This window comes from Anabrus simplex, chromosome 6 (genome assembly GCF_040414725.1).
Source record: "Anabrus simplex isolate iqAnaSimp1 chromosome 6, ASM4041472v1, whole genome shotgun sequence".
NCBI lineage: Eukaryota > Metazoa > Arthropoda > Insecta > Orthoptera > Tettigoniidae > Anabrus > Anabrus simplex.
In genome coordinates, this window is record NC_090270.1 from 312,823,591 (window position 1) to 312,851,295 (window position 27,705).

General features: G+C 38.9%; 1 protein-coding gene across 6 annotated transcripts in view; it reads right to left on the minus strand.

Moving 5' to 3' along the window:
- LOC136876524 (transmembrane channel-like protein 5) overlaps nt 1-27,705 on the minus strand; it is a 187,062-nt gene that overhangs the window by 93,691 nt on the left and 65,666 nt on the right. For 5 of the 6 annotated variants that reach the window (XM_067150542.2, XM_067150545.2, XM_067150543.2 and 2 more), the window contains exons 5-8: nt 25,980-26,127; nt 6,599-6,750; nt 6,336-6,505; nt 4,065-4,165 (exon numbers count right to left, since the gene is read on the minus strand). In XM_067150542.2, the coding sequence (XP_067006643.2) occupies nt 4,065-4,165; nt 6,336-6,505; nt 6,599-6,750; nt 25,980-26,127 (571 nt within the window). The remainder of the gene's footprint in view (nt 1-4,064; nt 4,166-6,335; nt 6,506-6,598; nt 6,751-25,979; nt 26,128-27,705) is intronic. The other variant, XM_067150547.2, reaches the window with a different exon arrangement.

Here is a 27,705-nt window from a genome sequence, read left to right on the forward strand (position 1 = left end):
ACCCTAAACAAAGACCCTCTTCTTGATATCACTGAAAATTACTTAATACACTTTGATCAATTTTTTTTATCCTAACCAAAACCTTAATGACTTGTCTGAAAAACCGAACATCCTTTTTGTCTTCCTTATCTTAGTTTTCAACAGTTTCAAGTTGACAAGTAGACTGTCAATCTTCCATGTTATACACAACACCTTCTTGTGATACTTGCTCCTACCACAACCTCTAGGAGTTTTATATATATCACTATCCACCTTTGGAAGTACCAAAAACAAAATCATGTTATTCGTTAACTAGCAACAAGTGTATTCCTTGCCTAGCAACAATTGTAAATTATGCTGCATCCTTCAAAATCCTTTTTAACCTCAATTAACTTCAAAGCTTGCAACAAGAGTGCTCAAGAACGTTACACTGCTTATGATCTCTACAAAAAATTATCTTCATGGAAAAGAGTTTAATTTTACTTCAACAATTGTAAATTATGCTGCATCCTTCAAGATCCTTTTTATCTTCAAGATCTAATATATTGACTTCAAAGCTTGCAGCAAGAGCATTAAAGAATGCCACACTGCTTATGTTCTCTACAAAAAATTATCTTCATGGAAAAGTGTTACATTTCACTTGTATCCTTCAGTTCTTTTAACACTCGCAGCAAGAGTGTAAAAACTACATGAACATCAACTGTTCACTTCTTCATGAAAATGATATACACTGACTGACAGAGCAAATGCAACACCAAGAAGGAGTGGTCAGAACTTTATGCCAATTGCAGGGTAGACTGACGTCACTGAGGTATGCTCATGATGTGAAATGCGCCGCTGTGCTGCGCACGTAGCGAACGATAAATGGGACACGGCATTGGCGAATGGCCCACTTCGTACCGTGATTTCTCAGCCGACAGTCATTGTAGAACGTGTTGTCGTGTGCCACAGGACACGCGTATAGCTAAGAATGCCAGGCCGCCGTCAACGGAGGCATTTCCAGCAGACAGACGACTTTACGAGGGGTATGGTGATCGGGCTGAGAAGGGCAGGTTGGTCGCTTCGTCAAATCGCAGCCGATACCCATAGGGATGTGTCCACGGTGCAGCGCCTGTGGCGAAGATGGTTGGCGCAGGGACATGTGGCACGTGCGAGGGGTCCAGGCGCAGCCCGAGTGACGTCAGCACGCGAGGATCAGCGCATCCGCCGCCAAGCGGTGGCAGCCCCGCACGCCACATCAACCGCCATTCTTCAGCATGTGCAAGACACCCTGGCTGTTCCAATATCGACCAGAACAATTTCCCGTTCCCGTCGATTGGTTGAAGGAGGCCTGCACTCGCGGCGTCCGCTCAGAAGACTACCATTGACTCCACAGCATAGACGTGCACGCCTGGCATGGTGCCGGGCTAGAGCGACTTGGATGAGGGAATGGCGGAACGTCGTGTTCTCCGATGAGTCACGCTTCTGTTCTGTCAGTGATAGTCACCGCAGACGAGTGTGGCGTCGGCGTGGAGAAAGGTCAAATCCGGCAGTAACTGTGGAGCGCCCTACCGCTAGACAACGCGGCATCATGGTTTGGGGCGCTATTGCGTATGATTCCACGTCACCTCTCGTGCGTATTCAAGGCACGTTAAATGCCCACCGCTACGTGCAGCATGTGCTGCGGCCGGTGGCACTCCCGTACCTTCAGGGGCTGCCTAATGCTCTGTTTCAGCAGGATAATGCCCGCCCACACACTGCTCGCATCTCCCAACAGGCTCTACGAGGTGTACAGATGCTTCCGTGGCCAGCGTACTCTCCGGATCTCTCACCAATCGAACACGTGTGGGATCTCATTGGACGCCGTTTGCAAACTCTGCCCCAGCCTCGTACGGACGACCAACTGTGGCAAATGGTTGACAGAGAATGGAGAACCATCCCTCAGGACACCATCCGCACTCTTATTGACTCTGTACCTCGACGTGTTTCTGCGTGCATCGCCGCTCGCGGTGGTCCTACATCCTACTGAGTCGATGCCGTGCGCATTGTGTAACCTGCATATCGGTTTGAAATAAACATCAATTATTCATCCGTGCCGTGTCTGTTTTTTTCCCAACTTTCATCCCTTTCGAACCACTCCTTCTTGGTGTTGCATTTGCTCTGTCAGTCAGTGTATCTGTTAAAGTTATCCTTTAATGGTTTTTTTTTGTGTGCGTGTGTTGATTGTTTACTTCTTGCCATGTTTTTTCTATTGGCTGATGATGACGTAAATATATGTCGAAACCGGTCCCATCATGTATTGAATAGGTGGAACCTCTCTCTTTTTAACATTGTGATTCTCAGTTCAATACGGACCAATTATGAAGTTTTTAAAAGAAAGTTCCTATGGTGAAACTTCAGATGACGACGGTGAATTGTGAATGATCTGAGTATTGGACTGATTTTATTGATGATTTTTGTGATGATTTTATTAATTGTAAGCTGTTTGAATTTATATTTGTGGTATATTTGAAGAAAATTAAATAGGTAAGTTATACTGATTTTTTTTCCGGATTTTGCCGTCTCAAATTTAGGTGCGGGTCTTATCGGTGGCAGGTGGTATTCAGGATTATACGGTATATGGCATTTTTTACAGCTGGATACCTTTCTAAACATAAACCTCAGTTGAGTAGCGAATAAAGATGAAATGAATAATGGTGAATGAAACCCGCATTGGCCAATGAGTAGGAACTGTCCTGCAATTTGCCTGAAAGTGAAAGTGGGAAACCATAGAAAATCATTCATAGGTCGCCAACAGTGGGGTTTGGACCCACTTGTCTCCCGAATGCAGAGCTTAGCTCCATAACCATAGTGCATTAACATGTGTGGCCACTCCGGTTGGTATGCTCCCCAAAACAGTTTAAGAGTGGTATACCAGGTGTATTATATCCCAATACTGACACGTGCTTCAGAAACTTGGGTAATGAGGCCAACAAGATGAAATTCTTGAGAAGTAGAATAGGAGTAACAAAATTGGATAAGGTATGAAATGTGAAGATAGAGAACTAGGGCAGGTGAAACCACTGCACAACAGGATAGAGGAATGAAGGATTAGATGATTCAGGAAGATGTACAAGACGGGAGTGGAAAACAGGAGACCAAGAGACAGATGACTGAAAAGAGTGGAGGAGCAAGTGAAGAAAATAGGTGAGGAATGGACCAAAATGACAACAAAGAGACGATGGGAAGAAAGAAAACAATGGAGGGGCTTACATTCTAAATAGACCCAGCCAATGACTGGAAACTATGTAAAATGATGACTTGCTGCACCTCTTTCCAAGCGCCAAGGAGGCCTCCATCACAGTCTACAAGTGAAACCAAGTCGTCGGCATAGGTCAACCTGCTTACTGCATTTCAACCCAGCTGAATCCATTCCAGGTGTCTAATATCTTTTAGTAAATGATTGATGTAAACTATGAAGAAATCTTTTTTACAATTTGTTTTACGTAGCACCAAAACAATTAGGTCTAGGAGTGGGAAGGAAGCGGCCATGGCCTTAATTAAGGTACAGCCCCAGCATCTTCAGTTGGGCTAGAAACCACTATCTCCTAGATGCAAGCTCATAGCTGTGCGCTCCTAACCCGCATGGCCAACTCGCCCGGTCTATGAAGAATGAGTGGGAGAATTCAGCATTGTCTAACCCCTGTAACTACCTTTGAAACAAGATCTCATTCTACCATCAATTCTTACTGTAACCCAATTGTCAACAAAGATGCTTCTGACAGCCTGTAATTTTGCATTCACCTAAACAAAATCCTGACACTAATGCTTCTAATGTGGTTTGAAATTCAAAGTTTTAAGAACAGTAAAAGGCAGAACCAAATCTCCAACTACTAACTGGTAGTTGAAATACATGAAATCACATAAGCAAAGGAGGCTACCATTACTATACAAACAGTATAAAAACTAAAACTAAAAAACAAAAGTTTGACAAAGTAACATACCTTGTTTTAATCCATAGTTAGACTGATGAAGAAAAATAATCATTACAGATTATAATATATGAATGATAAACAAACAGTGAAAAACACTACTTTTTTACAATGATACATAAAAATTCTGCTCACCTCTCCAGTGAAAATGTTGCCTGGTGAAAAGCCACTTTTATTGGAGGAAGTTTGTGTGGATTTCAGAACATCTTCATCAAATAATGGTAATGGGGTATTGACTGTTGAAGGAGGAACAATTATATGTTTAGATGTGAAAAATAATTCAGTAAGAAAATGATGTTCATTACCAGGTACAAATCATGCAATTAGTTCCAAAATAAGCTAAGAGAGAAGAAATTCACAGTTGCAGTTGCAGGAAGCAATGTAGTTTCAATACTAGGTGAAACCCAAAAGTTCTAAATTCTATACTATGCCCACAAAACAGTACCAGTCTATCCAAACACTGCTAGTAACTGGTTTACTGGCCAGTCTGCCAGAAAGCACTAAAATAAGTGGATGTAAGTATGAAGTATCATCGGTAAGCAAGATTCCATTGTAGCATTTGTTTGTTGTCATTTCATGATGTAGAAGAAAGAAAAAAAATGGTGTAATTATATAATATTGTTTTAAATTTGGGAAAATCACTACAGGCAATTACCAAATGTTAAAGATGACAATGACAAAGATAATGGTTATGGTTGTTGATGATGACTCAATGAGACTCACACTGGACAGTGTCACTGAAGAATGGAATTTGAATTGAAAAGATGACAGACGAGATCTGGAGCAAGGATGTACCCCAGGAAAGCAAATGTATTATACAGGGAGTATAATTTAAGACTTCCCACATCTGCTCACAGGCCGCAAGAATCCCCAAGTGAGCGCCATATGGCTTGTGTCAAGCTTGGCGTGATAAAAAGTCTTGACAGCTGACACACGTGTTCACTAGTAACTATTGGACTTTTAAGGTGTGTTGCTAAGTTGTTATCATGGTGGTTAGGTAAATTACAGTGCAGAGAATATTTCTGGATGAGTTCTATTTTCACAAGAAGAAGAAATCAGCTAAAAGGCGCCTTCAAAAATTCCGTAGACAGTTTCACAGTTCTCTGGCGCCTTCAAAACGTTACGTGCAACAACTCATTCACAAGTGGTGTAGTACTGGTTCTGTATCTAGTAAGAAAAAACATGGAAGGATAACAGCTCTCATACAGAAGAGGTTAGAAGAAATACAGGCAAGACTGTAAGTCAGTCCACTTAAGTCGCTTTGGAGAGTAGCTCAGAAAACTGGTATTAATGTACTCATATTTTGTCCTCATGGGTAACCTCTTCACGAAGGAAATGTTTATTATCTGAATAAATTTATATATAACAATAGTAATGGGAGCAGTAATATTAATAGTAGTAACCTAAAAGTACAGTTCTGTGTGTTGTTGGCTTTATCGGAGCATAACGAAATGGAAAGTTAACCGACAAACTAGCCAGCTGAACCTCACGTGAACGACAGAGTATTACACCACTTTAAATTCTATGCTAGACTAGTAAGGAATGAGGAAGCACTGTTGGAGCATTTCATTATGCAAAGTTCCAAATTTCAAGTATTTAAGGATTAAACAGAATTTCTTTATGTATTTCTAAATATTTCCAAGTGTGATTTGATGGAATCTGATTGTGTTCTTTCAAGAACGAAACCTCTCATTCTATTTTTAATAAAGATTTTTCCAGTTATAATTCTGTTTTCCTTTTTCACGTAGTTTTGAAATTTTATTTATTCATTCAGATTACTTACATTTAAAACAATGGATAAGATGATTATGAGGCACTTACATAGTTTCTGATGGACACTTTTCAATTATAGCCCACACATCCTGAAATCCGCAACATGTTGGTACACAATGGAAGGACATTATCTTATAATGTTAGTTACATTTAAGTTGTGTTTAGTGTAGGACTTTTGTAGATGTGCATATTGGAATAATATGTATCTCTTCCTTTTATTAAGGGCATTATATTTAAAAAATTAATCCCATATTCCCAATTATCTCATTAAAATTGAGTCCCTAAAGAGACAATAATAATTATTAAATTAATGCTGTATGGTCCCTAAAAAGACACAATACTGGTACACAACCTCACAACAATTTTATTCTCCCATCCCTTGTAGTAGTCACAGACTTGATGGAAAATGTTAATCTATATCAGAGGATTCAACATTCTATAAACAAATCTACTGTCTTAATTTAGAATAATGTACTGGGTAGTTATAAGAATACAAGCAGTTAATAGTTAGTTATGATCCAACAATATGGTAACGAAAATGACAATGGTTTTGGATTGTAATCATCATTTAGATTGCACTGGTTAGAAGGGCCACATATAACACATGCCCAAACATCCAGTATTCTACATTACCTAGAAACCAAGAGGTAGAATTATGTTCTTCTATCATCATATTAGACTTCTCAAGAGACATATAGGCAGCTTGTTCTTCTACAGCAGAACTGTTTAGCAACTCAGATCTGTTGTTCTTATCTTGTTGCAAACACTGATGTAAGATTTGTGGAACCACAACAAAAAGAAGACTGCAACAAAAGTAAAACATACCTGACCCTGTATGAAAAAAGTAATAATAATTTTGAAATAAGGTGTAAGTCGCCTGAAATATATTCACTTACCTACAGAGACTAACAGCACCATTCAAGATAAATAGCCAACGAAAAAATTTAAAATAAGTTGCAACTCCACTCCCGTAATGACCTTCAATCTGCTTGACGCTGCTGTACCATAACTCAAAACTGTATAACACACTTTTGACAGCAGATTTGAACTGAAAAAGAAAACAAAAATAAACTTCCTATTTTTAAAACCTTGTTAACTTTTTCACTGCTGAAGTTGAATATACTCAAGCTGCCTGAAATGGCCCACCAGTGCTGCGATTGAATATACTTGATCTGCCATATGACTGTGTTATATGCTTCTGTCATCTATCAGTCACACTTTAAACTAAGTAGTTTATATTATTTCCGCAAGTAGTTCTGCAGGAAAACATTTTTCTTTTGACATACAGTTGTAAACATCGTGTTTGAATGATGGCTGCTGCATACAAACGTACTATGCGCCCGGAGGAAATCTTACACTTTTAGAGGAGACTGAGTCCGATGTGGACTTCAACAGTGATACTGAGGATATTAATGAAGTGATAAGGAGTGATAATAATGCTAGTGGTGATGATTTGCTGCCAGAGAGAGGATGAAATGACACTAACCTATGTCTGCCCACATGGTTGGATGATGATTTTGCACCAAAGGTGCATGCATTTCAAGTGCCAAACCTACCTATGTCAAATAATATTTGACCCCAGAATACCCTGAATTTGATTACTGTGAGGTATTTGTGAAGGAAGAGATGTTGGCAAAGGTAGTGGACGAAGCAAATAGATTTTATAAACAGACAGTTGATGCTAGTTTCGTGGCAAGTTCTGCTCTACTTTGGTCAATATTGTGTGTTTAATTTGATCTTTCTGCTGTTCTGTGTAAGGATTGGTATTGTGCGTACATATAGCAGACACAGCCCATAATGCAAATGTCTAAGCATTTTCCTAACGGACGAAATTTTCGCCAGCCCGTGTGAATTACCCTGGATCCCAAACATGAACTGTCTCCAATACTGTAGGAACAAACGGGTGAGTTAAAGTATAATCTCAAAATATTATTCTGTAGTTAGTGCTTGTATTTTATGTTCAAATTGGTGATAATTTTTGTTGAGGTTGTTGGCTGAAATAATCCAGCACTGGGGGGTTACACCAGCCTGTCCGAGAATTCAGCAGCAAAAAGGTTAACAGTTTGAACATGGATTTTTTACTATGAGCCGTTAACTGTGTGGGATACCATATAAGCAGTTTGCCTTGTGCCGATATTGGCAAAAGAATGGAAATTACAATGAAAGGCATCAAAATGTGAGATTCTGCAGCACTTACAAACCTAACACCATCAGGGCCAGAAGAGAACAACAGTTGAACAAGTTAGATATGAAAGTAAAGGAACCTGGAAGCAATATCAGATTCAGCTAGGTGCCCATAGCTCCCAATTATGCTCCAAACTGAGAACCCTTGCGGGATCAGGGGGCTGGTTAGATAGTGAGAGAAATTAAGATTTAGTTAGAGCAGGAAGAAAAGACGAGATATGAAGGACAACCTGACTTGCTTTGTTAGTTTGACTCAACTCAACTCTACTATACTCTACTCCAAGGTCAAAGCCTGAAAAAGCATAGCCCTCAGGAACAATGAGCATGTGCAAAGTCGGGAAGAAATAGTTTTCGACATTAACTAAAGATACTAAAAAGAAAGAAGACAGTTACGCCCTATTCACCTACAGTCATAGTAAAGTCTATGAAATTACAAATGTTTTCAAGAAACTTATTATGAAAGTTTCTTTCAAGACAACTAACAATGATCATCTTTTTTATAATCAGCACACTATTAATAACGTTAATAACAAATTTCAGAAATCAGGAGTTTACAAATTAAAGTGCTGCAATGTTCCGCCAGTTATATCGGACAGACAGGCCGCAATTTTAGTATAAGGAACACGTTAATGCGTCAAAATATGTCAGATTCTCGGAAATTGGTATTAACCATATGAGAACCTATTATACATTCATGGACATAAACAAGACCTTCAAATTCTCCAATTAAGTAAGAAAGGAAATCTATTGAATATTTTTGAAAACATTTTAATAAATAGTGCTCAAAAATGCAACCCGATTTATAATCTGAATTAAATATCAGAAGAAATCAATATACTTTTCAAGGAGATAATCATAAAATTCTTTACACGAAGGCACATAAGTAATGAATTACCTCACACCTCTCCCCTCACATCAAGCTCCCTACAACATCCCGCCAAGTCAGTCCTCAACGGCCTTCAAGGACTGCACTCAGTTATCTTAAACACTTGATGTGAGGTGGACAGCACAGGACGGGCAAGAGGTGAGTGACCAGATGGGCACACAGTTTACATTTCACATTGAATTTTTCATTATTTCAATCATATTTTTTTCCTTTTTTTAGGCCCATATTGTCAACAACACAACAAAGTTCAACTTGAGTCATTCACAATCAGTCCACCTTTCTTCATCTCATGACAAGGAGCTATTTTAACTTGGCATCAATATTATACTATTTTATGCACACATTCAAGAACATGCACATGATGTTCACAATGTCAAGAGAATTTTATGGTTAAATTAATACGCATAGCCACTCATGTTGTTTTATATTTGTGTAATTCCATGCATGTAAGGACAATTTAACCTGTGTAATAATTGGACTTCATGATTCACACCATGTTGTGCTATTTTAAGATTCAAGATGGACAAGACACTAATACGCCGCTTCACAAGATCCACAGACTTTTTATTCACTAATTTTAATGTGTCCTTACCATATTTCCAATGATTTTATGCGTAACTGAAGATCCTCTTTTTATAACTTGTAAGAACAGTCATGATCCTGATTGTTCGCCATGCAGGTTTGAGTTTGGGGCTGATGATGCCCTTGATATGGGTGAGGCATGTCCCTTCTAACATTTTAAATAAGATTTGATTCTTGATTTGCTGGATCTCTTTGTATTGAATGGGTGGATGTTAGGAGTAACACTTGTAACATACTTTGTATTTACGTACATTTCAATACGGACCTAACATGAGAAATATAATGTGTAAGTGGTATGTTCAGAGCTGTCAGCGGAAAGATGGCATGGAATAACATTAGTAGACGAATAAGTTTGAGTGGCGTCTTTAAAAGTAGGAAAGATCACAATATGAAGATAAAGTTGGAATTCAAGAGGACAAATTGGGGCAAATATTCATTTATAGGAAGGGGAGTTAGGGATTGGAATGGCTTACCAGGGGAGATGTTCAATAAATTTTCAATAAATTTTCAATTTCTTTGAAATCATTTAAGAAAAGGCTAGGAAAACAACAGATAGGGAATCTGCCACCAGGGCGACTGCCCTAAATGCAGATCAGTATTGACTGATTGATTGATTGATTGATTGATTGATTGATTGATTGATTGATTGATTGATTGATTGATTGATTGATTGATTGATTGATTGACCCATAAGAGGAGGAACCATGAATCACCAATATAGTCTAATGTAGTCTTATTAATAAAGATGATTACACTATTGTAAAGGTGGAATTATAAATTTAATTTTTCACACAGCCTCTCCTTCCTTGGATTTGCATTTCCATCACCTTTTTTTGGCATTCTTTCGTCACTCATTCGCTTTATGTGCCCAAACCATCTTAGTCGGCACTTCTCTATTCTATCATTCATTTTATCCACTCCAATTTCTTCCCAGATTGTCTCATTCCTTATTTTATCTCTTCTACTCTCCTGTATCATACTCCTCAAGAACATTTCGGCTGCCTGTATTCGACTCTCATCCTTCTTTGTCATTGTCTAAGTTTCTGCTCCGTAAGTTGTTATGGGTACGTAATACATCTTGTACATAGTATCCTTTGCTTCCATTGGCACATCTTTGTCCCATAACATGTTTCTTACACTATCAACTTGTCTCTATCTGGATTAAAGAAGAACTACCAGAACACTGGACAACAGCCCTCATTCATCCTCTGCACAAAAAAGGGGACAAAACCGACCCTAATAACTACAGGGGAATCTCTCTCCTAGACATAACATACAAAATATTTTCAATAATCATCCTTAATAGGATAAGTTTACAACTTGAGAAAGAACTAGGAGAATATCAAGGAGGTTTCAGACCCTGGAGGAGCTGTCCTGATCAGATCATGAGTCTTAAGTTGATAATGGACTATAACAGGAGAAGAAACAGAGATATGGTGATAACATTTGTAGATTTCAAGAAAGCTTATGATTGCATCCATAGAGAATCTCTGTTTAAAATTTTAAGGCACCTTGGACTACACCCCAAATTAATAAACATGATAAAATTGACTCTCACCAATACCAAGTCAAAAGTGAAGTTTAGGGGGGAAACATCAGAGACATTTGAAATTAAAACTGGACTACGGCAGGGAGATGGGCTCTCACCACTATTATTTAACTGTGCTCTAGAAATGGTAATGAGGGAATGGTTTAGAAAATGTCCCCCCAAAATAAAGATTGGCCGAAAAATCAAAACAAATTGCCTGGGTTTTGCTGACGATTTAGCATTACTAGCAGTGGACATAAAAGAAGCAAAAACCCAGATATCAGAACTTCAAAACATTGCAAATAAAATTGGCCTCAAAATATCATTTGAAAAAACAGAAATTATGCCCCAAAAACCAACACAGCTAAAAGAAGTCACCATAAATGGTAATAAAATCAAAATAGTAACTCAGTTTAAATATCTTGGAGAAGTAATAACACATAACTTAAATGAAAAAATCTCAATCCAAGTAAGAACAAATAGATTAGCTAAAGCACAAAAATTAACATGGGATATCTACAAAAAGAAATGTCTATCAATAAATACAAAAATAAAACACTACAACACAGTTATAAAACCGGAAGCTACATATGCAGCAGAAACACTCTTTTACCTGAATAAACAATCAAAGACTGACAGACTTCAGAAAATTGAAAGGAGGATTGGAAGAACCTGTATCAACAAAAAATATCAGAAAGATGGACAGTGGCGGTTAATACCTAACAAAGTCGTGTACAAAGAGCTAGAACCCATTACAGATACTATGCGTAAGAGGAGACTGGGATTCTTTGGACATATCATGAGGATGCAGGACTCGAGACTTCTGAAACAACTAGTACAACACAATCTCGTCTCAAAAAATACCACAACAGGATGTAAATGGATCAGAGAAGTAAGAGAGGATCTGAAGGAAATAGGCCTTACAACAGAAGACACCAAAAATAAGATAAAATTGAATACAAAACTCAAGAATACAAACCTCCGCTTTACCCTTACACAAAACAAACCAACAACACGCACATTTTCAACTGAGGAAAGGGCACGAAGATCGGAGCGTCTGAAGAAGTACTGGGAGGACCGCAAAGCCCGAACAATCCCTTCAAAGAGACCTGAACGACGGACTGACTAAAGTGATCCTATGTGGTCATAAAAGAAGAAGAAGAAGAAGAAGAAGAAGATAGAAACAACTTCCAGCATGAATCCTCTTATTAATCTCAGCATCCAGTCGAGCATTCTCCATTAATTCACTCTCCAGGTATTTGAACATTTCCACTACTTCGAGGGGCTTGTCTGCAAGTCTAATCTGACCTTTCCCTTCTTTCTCCCCTCTAGTCATAACAAGAGTTTTACTCTTTTCTACACTTATTTTCAATCCACATTCTTCGATCTTCCCATTCACCACATTCAACTGTTCTTGAACCTTCCTGTCGTCTTCTCCCCAAATCACAATATCATCTGCAAATAACATCATGTATATTTCTCTTCCTCCATATGCTGCTTTTGCTGTTCTCATGATGTCATCCATTACTATTGTAAACAGGATTGGTGATAGAACACTTCCCTGCCTCAGCCCACTAGTTATTTTGAACCAACTTGTCCTGCCAACTTGTGTTTGCATGCAACTACAACATTCCTTATACAATGCCATGATCATTTTTATTAATTCCTGTCCAATTCTTTTTTGCACCAGACTGTCCCAAACTTTAGTTCTGGGAACACTGTCATATGCCTTTTCAATGTCAATGAAAGTCATCACCATATCATTCCCGTACTCCCATTGCTTTTCCATTAGTTGTCTCATAATGAAAATGGGCTCTATTGTTGACCTTCCACTTCTTAAACCAAACTGATTTTTTCTGTATCTGATTCTCAACCCTCAACCTTATTCTACTTTCCAGTATCCTTTCCATTATCATAGCAACATGGGATATTAGAGTAATTTCCCTGTAGTTCCTCAAAACTTTATTTCCGTTCTTGAAAATGGGGATGATTATTCCTTTTTGCCAATCCTCAAGGACCTCCTTATTCTCCCAGACATTCCTGAGAACCTGATATGTCCACTGCAGGCCTACAGCTCCAGATGCCTTTATCATCTCCACTGAAATTTCATCTATTCCAGCAGTTTTTCCATTCTTCATCTTTCTTACTGCCATTTCAATTTCATTCATTGTAATCTCTTTATCCATTTCTTTATCAACTAATTGCCTTTCCTGGTCGTCCATTGAATGACTTTCATCCATTCTTATGTTCAGAAGCTTCTGAAAATATTCTCTCCATCTATTTCTTCTGGATTTGTTAATATTATGCCACCTTCATCCTTCACAAATCTGGCGTTTACTTGATCTCTCTTTTTGTTTCTTAAGATACCATACAGTAATTTCTTGCTGCTCTGCATATCATCTCTCAGCTTTTCCTCTTTTCTTCCTCCACTACTTTCTTGGCCAAATTCTTTGCCTCCACATATTTTCTTCTCCTTTCTTCAGTCTTAGATGTTTTCCATGCTTTCCATGCCATTTTCTTTTCCTTCACTTTAATCTTTACCCTATCATTCCACCAGTGTGTCTCTTTGTATTTCACATTTTCTGATGTTCTACCACATACCTTTTCTGCACATCCAACCAGTGCTTCCTTAAATCTTTTCCATTCCTCTTCAACATTCCCCACCTCTGTCCTGGGTACCAAGGGTATTATTTCCCTTTGAAATTCTTCTTGTGTGCTTTTCTCCTTCAACTTCCATACTTTAATTCTTTTCTCTCTTCTTAATTTTTCAATCTTTCCAACTTTCAATTTTCCTATCACAACTCTATGATCTCCACCAAAGGCTTCTTCAGGCATGGCTGTTACATCTAAAACGTTCTTCCGGTGTTCTTTCTCTATGATTATATAATCAATCATGGTCTTTGTTCGTCTGTCTCCCCAACCATACCTTGTAATCTTCTGACTGTTCTGCTTCCTAAACCAGGTGTTTCCAACAATCATTTGATTCCTCATGCAAAAATCCACCAACAACTTGCCTGTGGATTTACATTTCCATATCCAAAGGGCCCTACAACATCTTCCTTTCCTTGTCTTTCCATTCCAACTTGTGCATTTAGATCTCCCATCAACAGCACTTCCTTATCTTCTATCTGTCTCTTCACTTCCTCTAAGAAGTCCTCTAGATGTTCATCTATGCAACCAGTTTGTGGGGCATACAACTGAGATAGAACTTTCACGTCATTTTCAAACTGGAGTCTCATCATCATCATCATCATCATCATCATCATCATCATCATCATCATCATCATCCTATCGCTGACATATTTTGTATATTCCACATATTCTTGTATTTCTTTTCTAAGTATGATGGCCACTCCATTTTTTCTTCAGGTCCTCTGCTGTAATATAGCCTGTATCTTTCTCTCAGAGGAATCTCCCCTGTACCCCTCTTCTTGGTCTCGCACAGTCCAAGTATGGCTATATCTTTTTCTATCATGAAGTCAACCAGTTCTTCTGTCTTTCCTGTCAGTGTCAGTACATTTACTGTTGCAATCTTGATGTAGTTTGGTGCTGGTTGCCCATTTATCACAGTTCCCCCAGCACCTGAAGAGCTGCGCACCGCTTTTAGCAGGGGACACCCTAACCTTTTCTGAGGCATCATATCTGCTTTGTCCATATAGGCTATTGTTATGATGGGCTCGCCACAGCCAAAGGCATTTTATACCTACTGCCAGGTTCAAAATTAGGCTGCCCCTAACATGAAGACAGACGCCTTTCGTAGCTGCTCCTCTGGAGTACAGACACTACGGGCTTGCCCCTTCGGTCATCTCCACCGTACCAAAGTCCACCTTCTCCACCGTAGATGCCGTTGAGGTCTTCACTCGTAACCCTGAGCTGGGACCCATACCAGATGTTACACAATGGGTCAGTGTGCTCTGCGACTCACATAGGCAGGGGCGCCACTCCCTGGGTAGGGCTGCCTCCGAAGAGGATCCCTACCTGCTAGGGAATTCCTTGCTAGGTTTAATTCCAAAGGGGTGAAGAGCTGTGTGAAAAGGAAGCTACTGACTGATGCACAACACACCAGCATGAGAGCTAGCGCATTCGTCCTACAGAAGTACCAGCTCTTCAAGCGACTTCATCCTGAAGGAAGCAAGAACGAGATCTTGCCAGACATCGTAGAGCTACTCCATGATAAGATTAGACCCCTAGTGAAGGTACTGCAACCGGGATCCTTTGATGACCTGCGTAGAATCATTGCTCAGTTGGAAGAAGAGTGTGACAGTCTTTGTCAGCTGGCACAATTCCTATCCTCGCCGCTAGATGGGGGCCTCATTCATTCCATTCCTGACCTGGTCAAATGACTGGAAAGAGGCTGTGGATTTTCATTTTCATTGGAAGAAGAACACAAGAGTAAAACCACGGAAGAGACCAGCTCGGTTAGGAAATGCTACCAGTGTGGAAGAACGGGACACCTGAAGAAAAAATGCTTCACTCTGGTGTTGGAAAAACTAGGTCCAGCCCATTCTGGATTGAGGGGGTATGGGCCCCGGGAACAGGAATGCGCCTCAAGGCCCGACAGACAAGCAGCCCTGCAGTGGTGGCCGTCCCTATTTCAATTCAATTAATACTGATCTGCAATTAGGGCAGTCACCCAGGTGGCACATTCCCTATCTATTGTGTTCCTAGCCTTTTCTTGGCAGGTCATAGCCCTGGACATGTTGTGTCCTTACCCTAGAACATCAATGGGTAAAACAGGACTCCTAGTAATCACGGACCTCTTCACAAGAGGGATTGAAGCCTTTCCGATACCAGAAGCCGCGACGGGATGCATCACCAGTCTTCTACAGGATGAGGTATTCAGGCGCTACAGTTATCCATGGTGCATCCTGTCAGACAACAGGAGTCAGTTCACGTCCAGGAAGTGGCAGCAAATGATGACTGAACGGGGTGTGAAATACTGGACCACCCCTATCTACAACCCAAGGGCCAATCCAATGAAACCAGGAGCTAAAAAGGATGCTACGGGTCAACCTAATAGACAAGGAACATCAACTGTGGGACCGTCAGATACCACAGTCACTCCCTGCCCTGCGCCGATGCATCAACCGTGTCACTGGCTATTCCCCAGCGGAGCTGTTCCTTGGTCGACAGCTATACGGCACCGGAGATTGGGAAATTCGTCCACCACCCACTTCTGGTCAAGATGATGCAGCTGTTTCCCTAGCAGAATGGCAGCATAAGCAGCAGCAGGACATCAAGAAAAAGCAAGCTTTGGCCGAGAAGAGATTCCTTACCCCGGCCAAGGCTCAAGATGTCAAAGAGACCCAGATCTTCCTACCAGGCCAAGAAGTGCTGCGACGTAACCACCTAGTCAGTAATAAGATTGGAGGGTTTCACACAGGTCTCGGACCTAAGTGGATTGGTCCCGTCAAGGTCGATAAGCAGCTGGGCCATGGTTTCAATTATTTTTATTTTTTTTTGATCCGTTGTGCCCAACTGTGGAGCGCGTTTGAACTTATTTTGCACAATGTTTCTTCTTCTGTTCTTCCCAATATCTCTTCATTTTTTCACTGTGTTCCTTTCTGCGTGTTTCTGTCCAGCCTGTATTTTTTCTTGTTGGTTTCTCTGGAAATTTATGTTTGTTTACTAAGCTTCTAAATTTCATTCTATCTTGAATGGTTTCATCCTCAATACCCATTTCTTGTAGATCTTCATGAATTTCTGCTAACCAATTGTTGTGGATTTTCAGGGTTAGAGCTAGATTTAGAATTTTCTTTGTCAGCCTGTTGTTATCCATTCTGTGTAGGTGTCCGCAGAATTTTAGTAGTCTCTTTCTGATGGTATCTGTGATTTTTTCTGTGAATTGAAAAATTTTGTGTTTCTTTTTCATCCAAATTCCATTTTCGAACTTTGGTCCTAGGATTTTTCTGAGTATTTTCCTCTCTTGTTTCTCGATGCTTTTCATTTGTGACCTGCTGCCAATGATCAGTGTTTCAGATCCATAAAGTGCCTCTGGTTTGATGACTGTATTGTGGTGTCGTAATTTTGCACAGCCAGAAAACATCTTGAGGCAACCTCTGAGGCTCAATACCTTAGTTGTAACTATGAGATTGACAAAGATCAATCTCCCCATCATCTTCAACTTATTAGCATGATGGCAACATCAGTTAATGATACTACTACCCCAGGCCCTAGTATTCATACTAGGTTTTCTTGGTCATCGGATTCTGGGGGGCCGAGAACATCATGCAGAAATGTATCGGAGCTTCCCAAATCCTTGCCCAAAGGAAAAACATTTTATTGGCACTTTAAACATCGATTATTATTATTATTATTATTATTATTATTATTATTATTATTATTATTATTATTGTGAGGTGTGGCTATCAAGTTGTTTACATCTATCTTTTTTTTTTACGTAGTTATGTACGGACTTTATTTGGTATTGTACCATTACGTTACAATTGACGTCAGTTGACATGAAGATAGATCGGAAGAAAAATGGCGCAGATCAGATTCAAGCGTTAAGAATGCACGGAATAACTTTTTGTGACAAGTTGACCGCAACTAGGAGGCAGTGCCTGGCGAGATGGAAAGGAAACACTATGAAAAATGAACCATTGTACATAAAAAAAAATTGGAAAAACGTTCTATTATTATCTACCTTGGCAATAAGATTTCATCAGAAACGAACTGTGAATTGCAATTACCTAACCAGAAGAACATATATTATAATCAATACAACCATATCAGAGTCCATACGAAGGAAGAATCTAGAAACAAACTACTGAAAAATACGTAAAAACGGCATGGAAGCACGTATAATACATTTCAAATACTGTGCCGAAGAAGAGGTTTCGGAATACGGCAATCGTAAATAAGGCCTAAACTGATTTAGTAAACGACCAGAGTTCCTCAAATAATCCGTATAACCCAACTATAAGATTCAAAAAAACATTATTCAGGCAACAGATTTTACCAAGAAAGAACCAATTTATAAGAATATAATTCATTCTGAGCTTTATCTAGAGAGGATAAGAAATATAAATACAATTAGACAAAGTCCTTGGAAGAGCTATGTATACGGAGAATTAAGATGTATTCTGTTAAATTAATAATATCTTTTTGTTGCATGGAAATTGGATACGAAATGGAGCGAGCGTAAAGCGATGGAGGAAGGCTGACCAGATCATCGTAAGCTCAAGCCTGGCGACCTAGAGATCCAGCATGACGTAATCCAGTGCAAGGCTAGACGTTCCGAGATGCCGTGAGGAGGAAGAAGAAAGCAACGTCAGACCTAAAATGGCTTGAGATAAGTAACATTTCAAGAAATTTAACTATAAAGTATTTCATTTAGTGTAGTATAATTGTAGGAATGCTGAAGTGCCAAAGATATGACCTGTTTGTGCCAATATGTGAATTCTAAGGCATATGCCGGAGAAAATAACCACAGATACGTATTATTTATGTGTAGTAATATACTGCCGTGCTCATAAGTTTGATCTGAGGTTAATGTGAGCAGTATCGGGAAGTGAATAAGGATGTTTTTGAACCAATATGTTTAAGAGTACGTCGTATATTAAGCTAGGCAAGGCTAAGATATGAAAGTGCAGTGTAATAATAATAAACCTAGGCTACCCAATGACCAGATTGAATAACTAGGCCAATATCGTCCATATTTACGTTGAGTTGGAATAAATAGTAGCAGCTTGCGATGTTATGAAAAGATATTAAGGTAAAAGAAGTGTTTTACTGCGACGTAGTAGTCATTATGAAGAAGTTGAGTAGAGATATTGATTGAATGCAGACGAATCGCAGTAATTAGAAGCATGAATGATAATATGTTGTTGGAGATTTGAGATGTTGAATAGGTATTGTATAAGTAAATGATTGAAGGAAATAGGTGCGAATTTATGCTTAGCCACAGTTATGTTGTGATTGAAAATGAGGCAAGCAGTGGAATTAAGGCCTAGATACATGAATATTAAGTGTAGTCAAATACAGTAGAGACAATACACGACACTTACGGATTTCGCCTTGCTAAAATGGGAGACAATTCGACGGTGGCACTCCTAGTGACTTGACCTGAACAAATCGCGCTAAATTCAAATATCAATGGAAATGTATATACGGAAATGGATAAATAAATTACGTCTAGAAAGAAAGTGGTATTAAGATATTAACTTCGAAGTTGCTAAAGCAATTCTGGATAAATGAATGAAGAATTATTCAAAAGCTTATTATTCAAAGACTGAAATTAGACATATAAACAAGGTGTGAAATGGCTTGATCTTTCATTTATGCATTACTTTTTTAGCTTTAGCATACCTGCCTGAAATCTTACGGTTGGATTTGTCTTTTTTCCTCATTTAAAAACAATGTATCATCACATTAAGACATTTGTCAATAAGAATATCGGCACATTCCTTACACATATGATGCAATGAATTAACATTTAATAGCTGGACAATTTTCCTCTTAACATGAAGCCTACTAACAGAAAGAAAATCTATAAAATCCCGGCTTTAATCTGAGAAGAGAGATAAAAGAAAGAAAAGTTTGAAAATGTCGATAGTGATGCTTTGAAGAATATTTACGTACAATTAGAGTAAAAATGTAACATACCCTTGGCTGTATAGTCGAGGATTTTTAAAGTCGCTGGCCTGGAAATGATCTGAACAGATCTTATAATTCTTATACAAGCGTAACGTCCCTTCTTTCTTGTACACTTTATCCAAATCGCTTCTGTGACATTTCAAAACCCACAGATCACACCTACAACAACGCATCGGTATTGAAGGTTAACTGCTGCACTATATAATAAAATATGCGTATTATATTTTAAGCCCATTAAAACATGGGTCGAGCAGGTCAGAAGATTATGAAGTACTATAAAAATCTCTGTCACTGGAAGAATATATATGCAAACACAATATTACTTACATGTTCTTGTCACGAGGGAACCTGAAGAACGAGCGCGCATTTTTCTCTACTTCGTAATTACTGCAGCCAAAGACAGCACATACCTTTCCCCTCATGTTGAGAGGAGATATCAAGGAAAGGCACACGCTACTATTTAATTATGTCAACTCACTGAAAACGCATAAATAACACCAAAAACTTCACACAAAAATACACGTGCTCTTATGACAGAATCAGTACCGTTCAGGTCTATCCACTAGAGTGAGCTCCAATAGCTGTCCCTCGATATCTCGCTCAGTGTCGTGTATTGTCTCTACTGTATTTGGTGTAGTAAAGAGGTTAGATGGTCGATTGAACTTAAATGAAATATGGAGATAGGTTAAGCGTAATTTACATGTATTTGAAGTGTATATGGGAAAGAGATACAGTCGCCTAGTAATATATTTGTCTCACATAGTGAATATATAGTATTGGAGCATGCGTTAACCTGAAAATGGTAAAATTGGTAGGCAGTAGAAAGAGTCATTTTAATTGAAAATCATAATATTTAATTGATCTGTACGATTCTGGCAGGTTATGATGATTGAAGAACATGGAGATGGCACTTGTAAATGAAGATATTTGATTTTATTTTGGCACATATTTTTAATATATAAGGATGTTGGAATTAATATTAATGGTTAGGATTAATTTCTTTTAGATACTTAAGATGGCATTTTGAAGCCATAATTGGAAAGAGTTACTTATCTCATGCCATAAACAAGTCAAAGATGCAATTCCCAAATCAATCCCAAAGAATACTGCAAATAGACCTAAAGGAAAGAAAGACCACTCCCTCCTTTAATAAAGAGTAAATCCTAATTGTCCCTATGATGAAATAAAATGATGAAATGTGGTCACGCAGCAAAATAATAATTGCCCAAATGAATTAAAGATACCTGCCCAATTTTAATTATGTTAATTCATTAATTTGAGCTGTCAAGAAAGATAATATGTGATGTTCGAATTTATTTTCCTCTGTTACCAGAGATGGTCATTATTTTGTTAGTTATAGTATTGGCATGCTAATAAATTAGTTTTAAGATTATTCAAGCGTTTATTTTCAAAGGTAGAGATAGGAAGATTAGTTGTAAGGATATATTTAGATTGGTATTTCGGAAATCATGATATTCAGAGGCTCATATTGATTCTACGGTAGGATTTTGGAGAAAATGAGTGACTTTTTGAAATATACACCCTCTTCAACGGAACGTGCGAAAGTAAATAGTATTTTTGAATATGTATAGATCTTTTTACCCTGAGATATTGACTTAATATTGACATGCGACCACCGCGCTTGATCTGTACATCCATCCCCAATTTCGGATAGTTAATTAGTACCAATTAAGTGGGAATATTGCACGGGCAACATCATATTAATTTAGTACCACAACATGAGGTGAGTTGAATGGAAGTACAGCGCGATGGTTATACCTATACTTTTATCAGTCCAGTGTGGAACTTGGTAAGAATTAGGGCTGCGATACCACCAAAGGTTGCATTAAATTTATCACCCATACTTGGGGCAAGTTGAATAGAAAAACACCGTTGTCGCAGGTCGCAGTATAAATCGTGGTCATATCATTTATTATTTGAATGTTGTATGATCTGTCTTGTGTAACAAAACATGTGAGGTTATGTCACGATACATTTGTTGTATGTATATTAATAAGAGTTTATTTAATGTAAGAACGCATAATTAATAGTATATAATTTATTATTACCTGTAAATATGATGTATAAATCCAATGTAGTGCTGCGCAACACAGGGTAATAGTCAAGAACAACGCATCTTGTCACTAGAGCTGTACAGAATATTCTATTCACTTGGAAATAGGTTATTGGAGAAAACATGTTGTGTCATACTTTTCTAGAAGCCTGGCCAAGCAAGGTATATAAAGAGATGATATAGAGTTGTTAACAAGATTTATTAGTGAAAATCGTTAGTCGAGTGTGTGAACTCATGTTGTGATTTTGTTGTGTTGGTTATCTGTTGACATGCTAATGTAGCAATCAAATGTTTATCAAGATGGCAGTTTATTAATGTGTGTGTATAATGTGTATATAATTTGTAAATAAAATACTGTACACAATTGACAGCATCTTGTGTGTGAGTCTTTGAAGTTACAACAAGTTCAAGTGCCATTCTATGTACTTGACCTGCATGAGGTTAGAAGGTCTGTCTGCTCAGCATTACAAGTATTTTACACTCTGTTCAAAAGGCTTATAATGAGCCTGTCCCTTTTAATACTGAAAATAAGGTGGTGGTTGTTGTTGTTGTTGTTGTTCATCATCATCATCTCATCCAGTATACCATTCTTTCAACTAGTCACCGGTCACATTTGCCACAAGCCAGTGCAGTCGTTCCGACTTATCACGAGGGGATAGTGATTGAAGTGAAATGATTCTTGTGAGACTATCCTGGTCTGTTCTCAAAAACTACCTTGGGCTCAGGAAACAAACTACTTAATCGAGCCACACAACCAACCAAAATGAAAATGAAACTGCTTGTCGGCATGTCCCATGTTTGGACTTACCTGATAATGCACATTCGTGTTTTGAACCAAAGGGATGGCAAGGAGGAAATAAGTCCAAATTTCTGTGACATGTACCAGTTCTTACATTAGATGTTTGACTTCTTCAGAATAAATACTTCTGGTGACTGGATTCAAACATGTCCATTAAGCAGCCTACAAAGGATATATGCCAAACATGCGATGAATTGGCACTTCAAATTCAGGTGTCTTGATGATAATGATATAAAAGAGAAGCGTGGAGAAAATCAGGAAAAACACAGCCTACCATTCCAAAGGTGCTTACCATACGGTACTATGTCCAAAGGAGGCTCTCATTAGTTACACCAGTACGATCAACATGCAGCAGTGTCTCCATACACCAGTAGTGACTACTTCTCTAGCTTTCTACAAACGAGCACTCGGAATTTTAAATTTTACTATTCATGATTTTGACGTTGCATAAGCCCACTGCTTCATGTGCGATGAGTCAACAGCTGGCAGAGAAGCTAACCAAGTAGCATCCCTTATGTATACAGGGTGAACTTTAATAAAACCGACGAACTGCAGGGACTTATTCCTGACTGGAAATGGAGAAAAAATGTCCTATGAACATGTGTCCGGTAATGCATCGTTGTGACGGTAGATGGCACTGACGAATGAAATTTTCTCTGACTACCTGCAGTGTGTTTCTTCTGTTGCAGATAGTGTGATTGAAGCAGCGTACTGTCGGAAGCAGAATGGTCTGTATTCATGTCGGGAACAAGCCGAGATGGTGTTTGTGTATGGCAAAGCCAATGGAAACGATCGAGAGGCAGCACAGCTATACCAAAACAAGTACCCTCACAGACACCAACCACATCACACAAAGTTTCACATCATTTTTGGGCGTTTGTGTGATTAAGGGTCCTTTCAGACAGACGAACGTGCAGGGAGGCAGCAGACTGTGCGTACACCAGATCTGGAGGAACAGGTTCTACAGGACGTTGGAACGAACCCTAGTACAAACTCTAGGCAAGTGGCCCACCAACATGGTGTAAGCCAGACGACGATTATGTGTATCCTGCATGACAACTGCTATTATCCCTATCACCTGCAATGCATACAAAGATTATTAGCAGCAGATTTCCCTCTACGGGAAGGATTTTGTCAATGGTTTTTTGCACCAGGCAATCACAGTTATGGGATTTCTGTCGTCAGTCTTTTTTACCGAAGAAGCAAACTTTACCAGAAAAGGCACTGTCAATCTGCATAATCTTCATCTGTGGGCTACAGAAAATCCCCGGGGAATGGTTGAAGCGTCTCACCAGCATCGGTTCAGCATCACTGTTTGGGCAGGGATTCTTGGCAACCACATACTTGGACCAGTTATTATTCCACAACGCCTCAACCTGGACTTCCTGCAGAATACTCTGCTTGAATTGCTTGAGAATTTGCCTTTGGCAATAAGACAGGTTATGAGGTTTCTGTATGATGGAGCACCACCCCACTTCCGCATTACAGTTCGCCAACACCTCACCAACAACCTCCCCAGGCGCTGGATAGGACGCGGAGGTCCTGTTGCATGGCCTTCTAGATCACCGGACTTAAACCCCCTGGATTTTTACCTCTGGGGACATCTGAAAAGCGTTGAGTATGCTGAACCAGTTCCTGATGTTCAGACCCTTCAACAGCGTGTTCACGACGCCTGTGACGCTATTCGGCGAGAGGCCAGAATGTGCGAAAGAGTGAGGCAATCCATGATACGATGTCTGAACACGTGCACTGCCGCCCATGGAGGCAACTTTGAACATCTGCTGTGACGTGGATGCGATTCAGCTATGCACTGTGTTCCGGGACTATTTGTTGTCGTTGCACGCACACCGTCCATTTCCGGACACATGTTCATAGGATATTTTTTCCTCCATATCCAGTCAGGAATCAGTCCCTCCAGTTTGTCAGTTTTATTTAAGTTCACCCTGTACATATATCTCTCAGATTATTGTAATGAACTAAATAAAATCAGTCATATGACTGGAATGTGCGTTGTGGCATTGCAAGATTCTTCACATCTACAAACTATTGACCAAAAGTTCTTGTTACCTGGAAATACCCACATGGTATCTGACACAGATCACAGCCTCAAAGAGAAACTGAGGCACTACTGGGCGAGATGGCCATAAGGCTCAGATTGAGTAGCTGTGAACTTACATTCGGGAGATGGTGGGTTCGAATCCCACTGTTGACAGCCGTGAAGATGGTTTTCTGTCGTTTCACATTTTCATGCTAGGCAAATGCTGGAGGCTTGTACTTTATTAAGGCCACAGTAACAACAACAACAACTAGATGTATTAATTTTAAAAAATTTGCATTTATCCCGCCTGGTTACAAGTCTGCTAAATGTGATGTAATAGTAATACTAAAGATAAACAAAGCTACACGAGATATACTGCATAATGATTCTGGAAAACACTGTATCATTTTAACCACTGAAACAATTTGCTTTACGTCCCACTAACTACTTTTACGGTTTTCGGAGATGTTGAGGTGCCAGAATTTAGTCTTGCAGGAGTTCTTTTACATGCCAGTAAAGCTATTGATACGAGGCTGACGTACTTGAGCACCTTCAAATACCACCGGACTGAGCCAGGATCAAACCTGGCAACTTAGAGTCAGAAGGCCAGCGCCTCAACAGTCGGAGCCACTCAGCCCGGTTGTCACTGAAAGCGTAAGTATGTATACCATTCAAGTATGAAATTTTGTTTTTCAAAACTGCCTTCCAACAAAAGTAGCCCCATAGGACTCAGTTCAGTATACCCACTAGTAAACTCATGTCCTCATATTGACATGGTGCAGCTCTTTCAAGGCACACCTCCAATGGAAGTGGGCTTCATGTACTGTTTTAACCACATACCAGCCCTCCTGCCGTTGTTAAATCTCTGGCAGTACTGGAAATTGAGCCCGGGCCTCCGAGAATGGCAGCTTATAGTGCTAAACATTATACTACAGAGGCAGACAGTATACTCAATAAGAAAAATGTTATATAACACCTATAATAAATCATCATCAAATGTCAAATATCTGCAAACTTTCAAATCCCCCCCACTAAAAAATGACATTTATGGACATGTCAGCGTTTTTGCCTTTCACCTTCAAAATTAAATACAAGTTGTGCTTAATTTTATCTCTTAATGTTTATTTTTTACACATAAGGAATTAGAATTTAAAATGTTCCCAGTGATGTACATGAACTGGGGTTGATGACAATGATGACAACGATGATTGTTGTTTTAAGAGGCCTAACATCTAGGTCATTGGCCCCTATCTGTCTGAAGACAGCAGTGTATGAAGATGTGAAGACTGTCCTTATCATTTTACGCATTCATGCCTGTTCTTGTCTTCTTTTCTATTGCTCTGTCATCTGAAGCTGACCTGTCATTTATATTTATCCTACTGTATTATTGTAGTACTCCTATCATTTTATATGAGTTAATTTTTGTCACTTGTTTATTCTATTCTAGACTATAACAAAGATATACTGTTATCTGTTTGTCTATCTGATGGAAAATTGGGAAAATTTATCTGGAAAACATACATTTTAAAATAATTACAACTGGATTTTCAATATAATGAGCTTAGATATGAAGAAATAGGATAATTACCTTAGTAGCATATATACCTAATCTATACTTTATTCTTTTTCTGAATTTAATAGGTGAATGTTTTGATTTCTGACTGACAGTTTTCAATAGCTTCCTTCTCACGGTCCTCTTCAGAGTGAGTGGTTCTGGCATTTCCCGCAGCAAAGCCCTGAAAATGAATGAATAAAAATACACACTATTTTTATTCCTTGTTCAATACTGTGAATTTTTTTTTTTTACATGTATGCTTTAGTATAATATTTGTATTGAACTTGAGTGTTCGACAGACTGAAAAGCTTTTAAGTTACATTTAACTAAGTTGACACTGGAAAGTATGGCTTCCTTCTTAACAAATGAGCTCAGAGGATCGAACTAAGAAGGACAAGACTGCAGATCCCCCCTCCTTTTGAATGTTTATATAGAATAGACGGTAAAGGGAATCAAAGAGGAATTTGGAAAGGGAATCACAATCCAAGGAGAGGAAATAAAAAATTTGCCGATATTTTATCTGAGACTGCAGCAGATCTGGAGAAATCGCTGAATGGTATGGACATAGTCTTGGGGAAGGAGTACAAGATGAAAATAAATAACCAAAACAAAAGTAATGGAGTGCAGTCAAAGGAAGGCAGATGATGCTTGAAATATTAGATTAGGAAATGAAGTCTTAAAGGAAATAGATGAATATTGTTACTTGGGTAGTAAAATAACTAACAATGGCAGAAGTAAGGGGGACATAAAATGCAGACTAGCACAAGCACGAAGGCCTTTCAAGTAAAGACATTTGCTCACTTTGAACATTGATATAGAAATTACAAAAATGTTATTAAAGACTTTTGTCTGGAACATGGCATTGCATGGAAGTGAAACATGGACGATAACTAGCTCAGAAAAAAAGAGAATAGAAACTTTTGAAATGTGGTGTTACAGAATAATCCTGAAGATGAGATGGATGAATTGAATCATGAATGAAGAGATACTAAATTGAATTGATGAGAGTAGGTTGATTTGACTAAATCTGATGAGAGGAAGAGGTAGAATGATAGGACATATATTAAGACACCAGGACTTGTTCATTTGCTATTTGAGGGAAATGTAGGCAGTAAGAATGGTAGAATAGACCAAAGTATGAATATGACAAGCAGATTAGAGCAGTTTTAGGGTGTAGTAGCTTTATAGAAATGAAAAGATTAGCATACGATAGGGTGGCATGGAGTGCTGCATCAAACCAGTCTATGGACTGATAACTCAAACAACAACAACGGATGTGAAACTTGGATTCTAGGAAAAGTGGAAGAAGCAAGAATGGGGGCTGCAGAAAATGTAGTTCTAGAGAAGAATGACCAGAACAAGCTGGAGTGACAGAAAGTCAAATGACCTCATTTTGAAATATCCTGAGAAAAGGTCAAGAAGAAGAAGAAGAAGAAGAAGAAGAAGAAGAATGAAATGTTCCAGGTTCGGAAGGGGATACGAAGGTTGGAACTTAAATAGTGGCTACTATTTATTTACAACAGATACAAGAGTTACATGTTAGCAACCTTTACTGTCCTTCAATGTAGTCACCAGCATTGTGTATAACCCGTTGCCAGCGATGTGGAAGTCGTAGTATACCTTTAGCAGAGCCTGTTCTGTTGATAGTGCAAATGGAGCGGTCTACTGCCTGTCGAATCTCTGCTAATCCGGTTTCTTGGGCGAGCTCACGAATCGTCTGGTTTCGATCACTGTCCAGTAACGCGGCAAGAGCATGCAC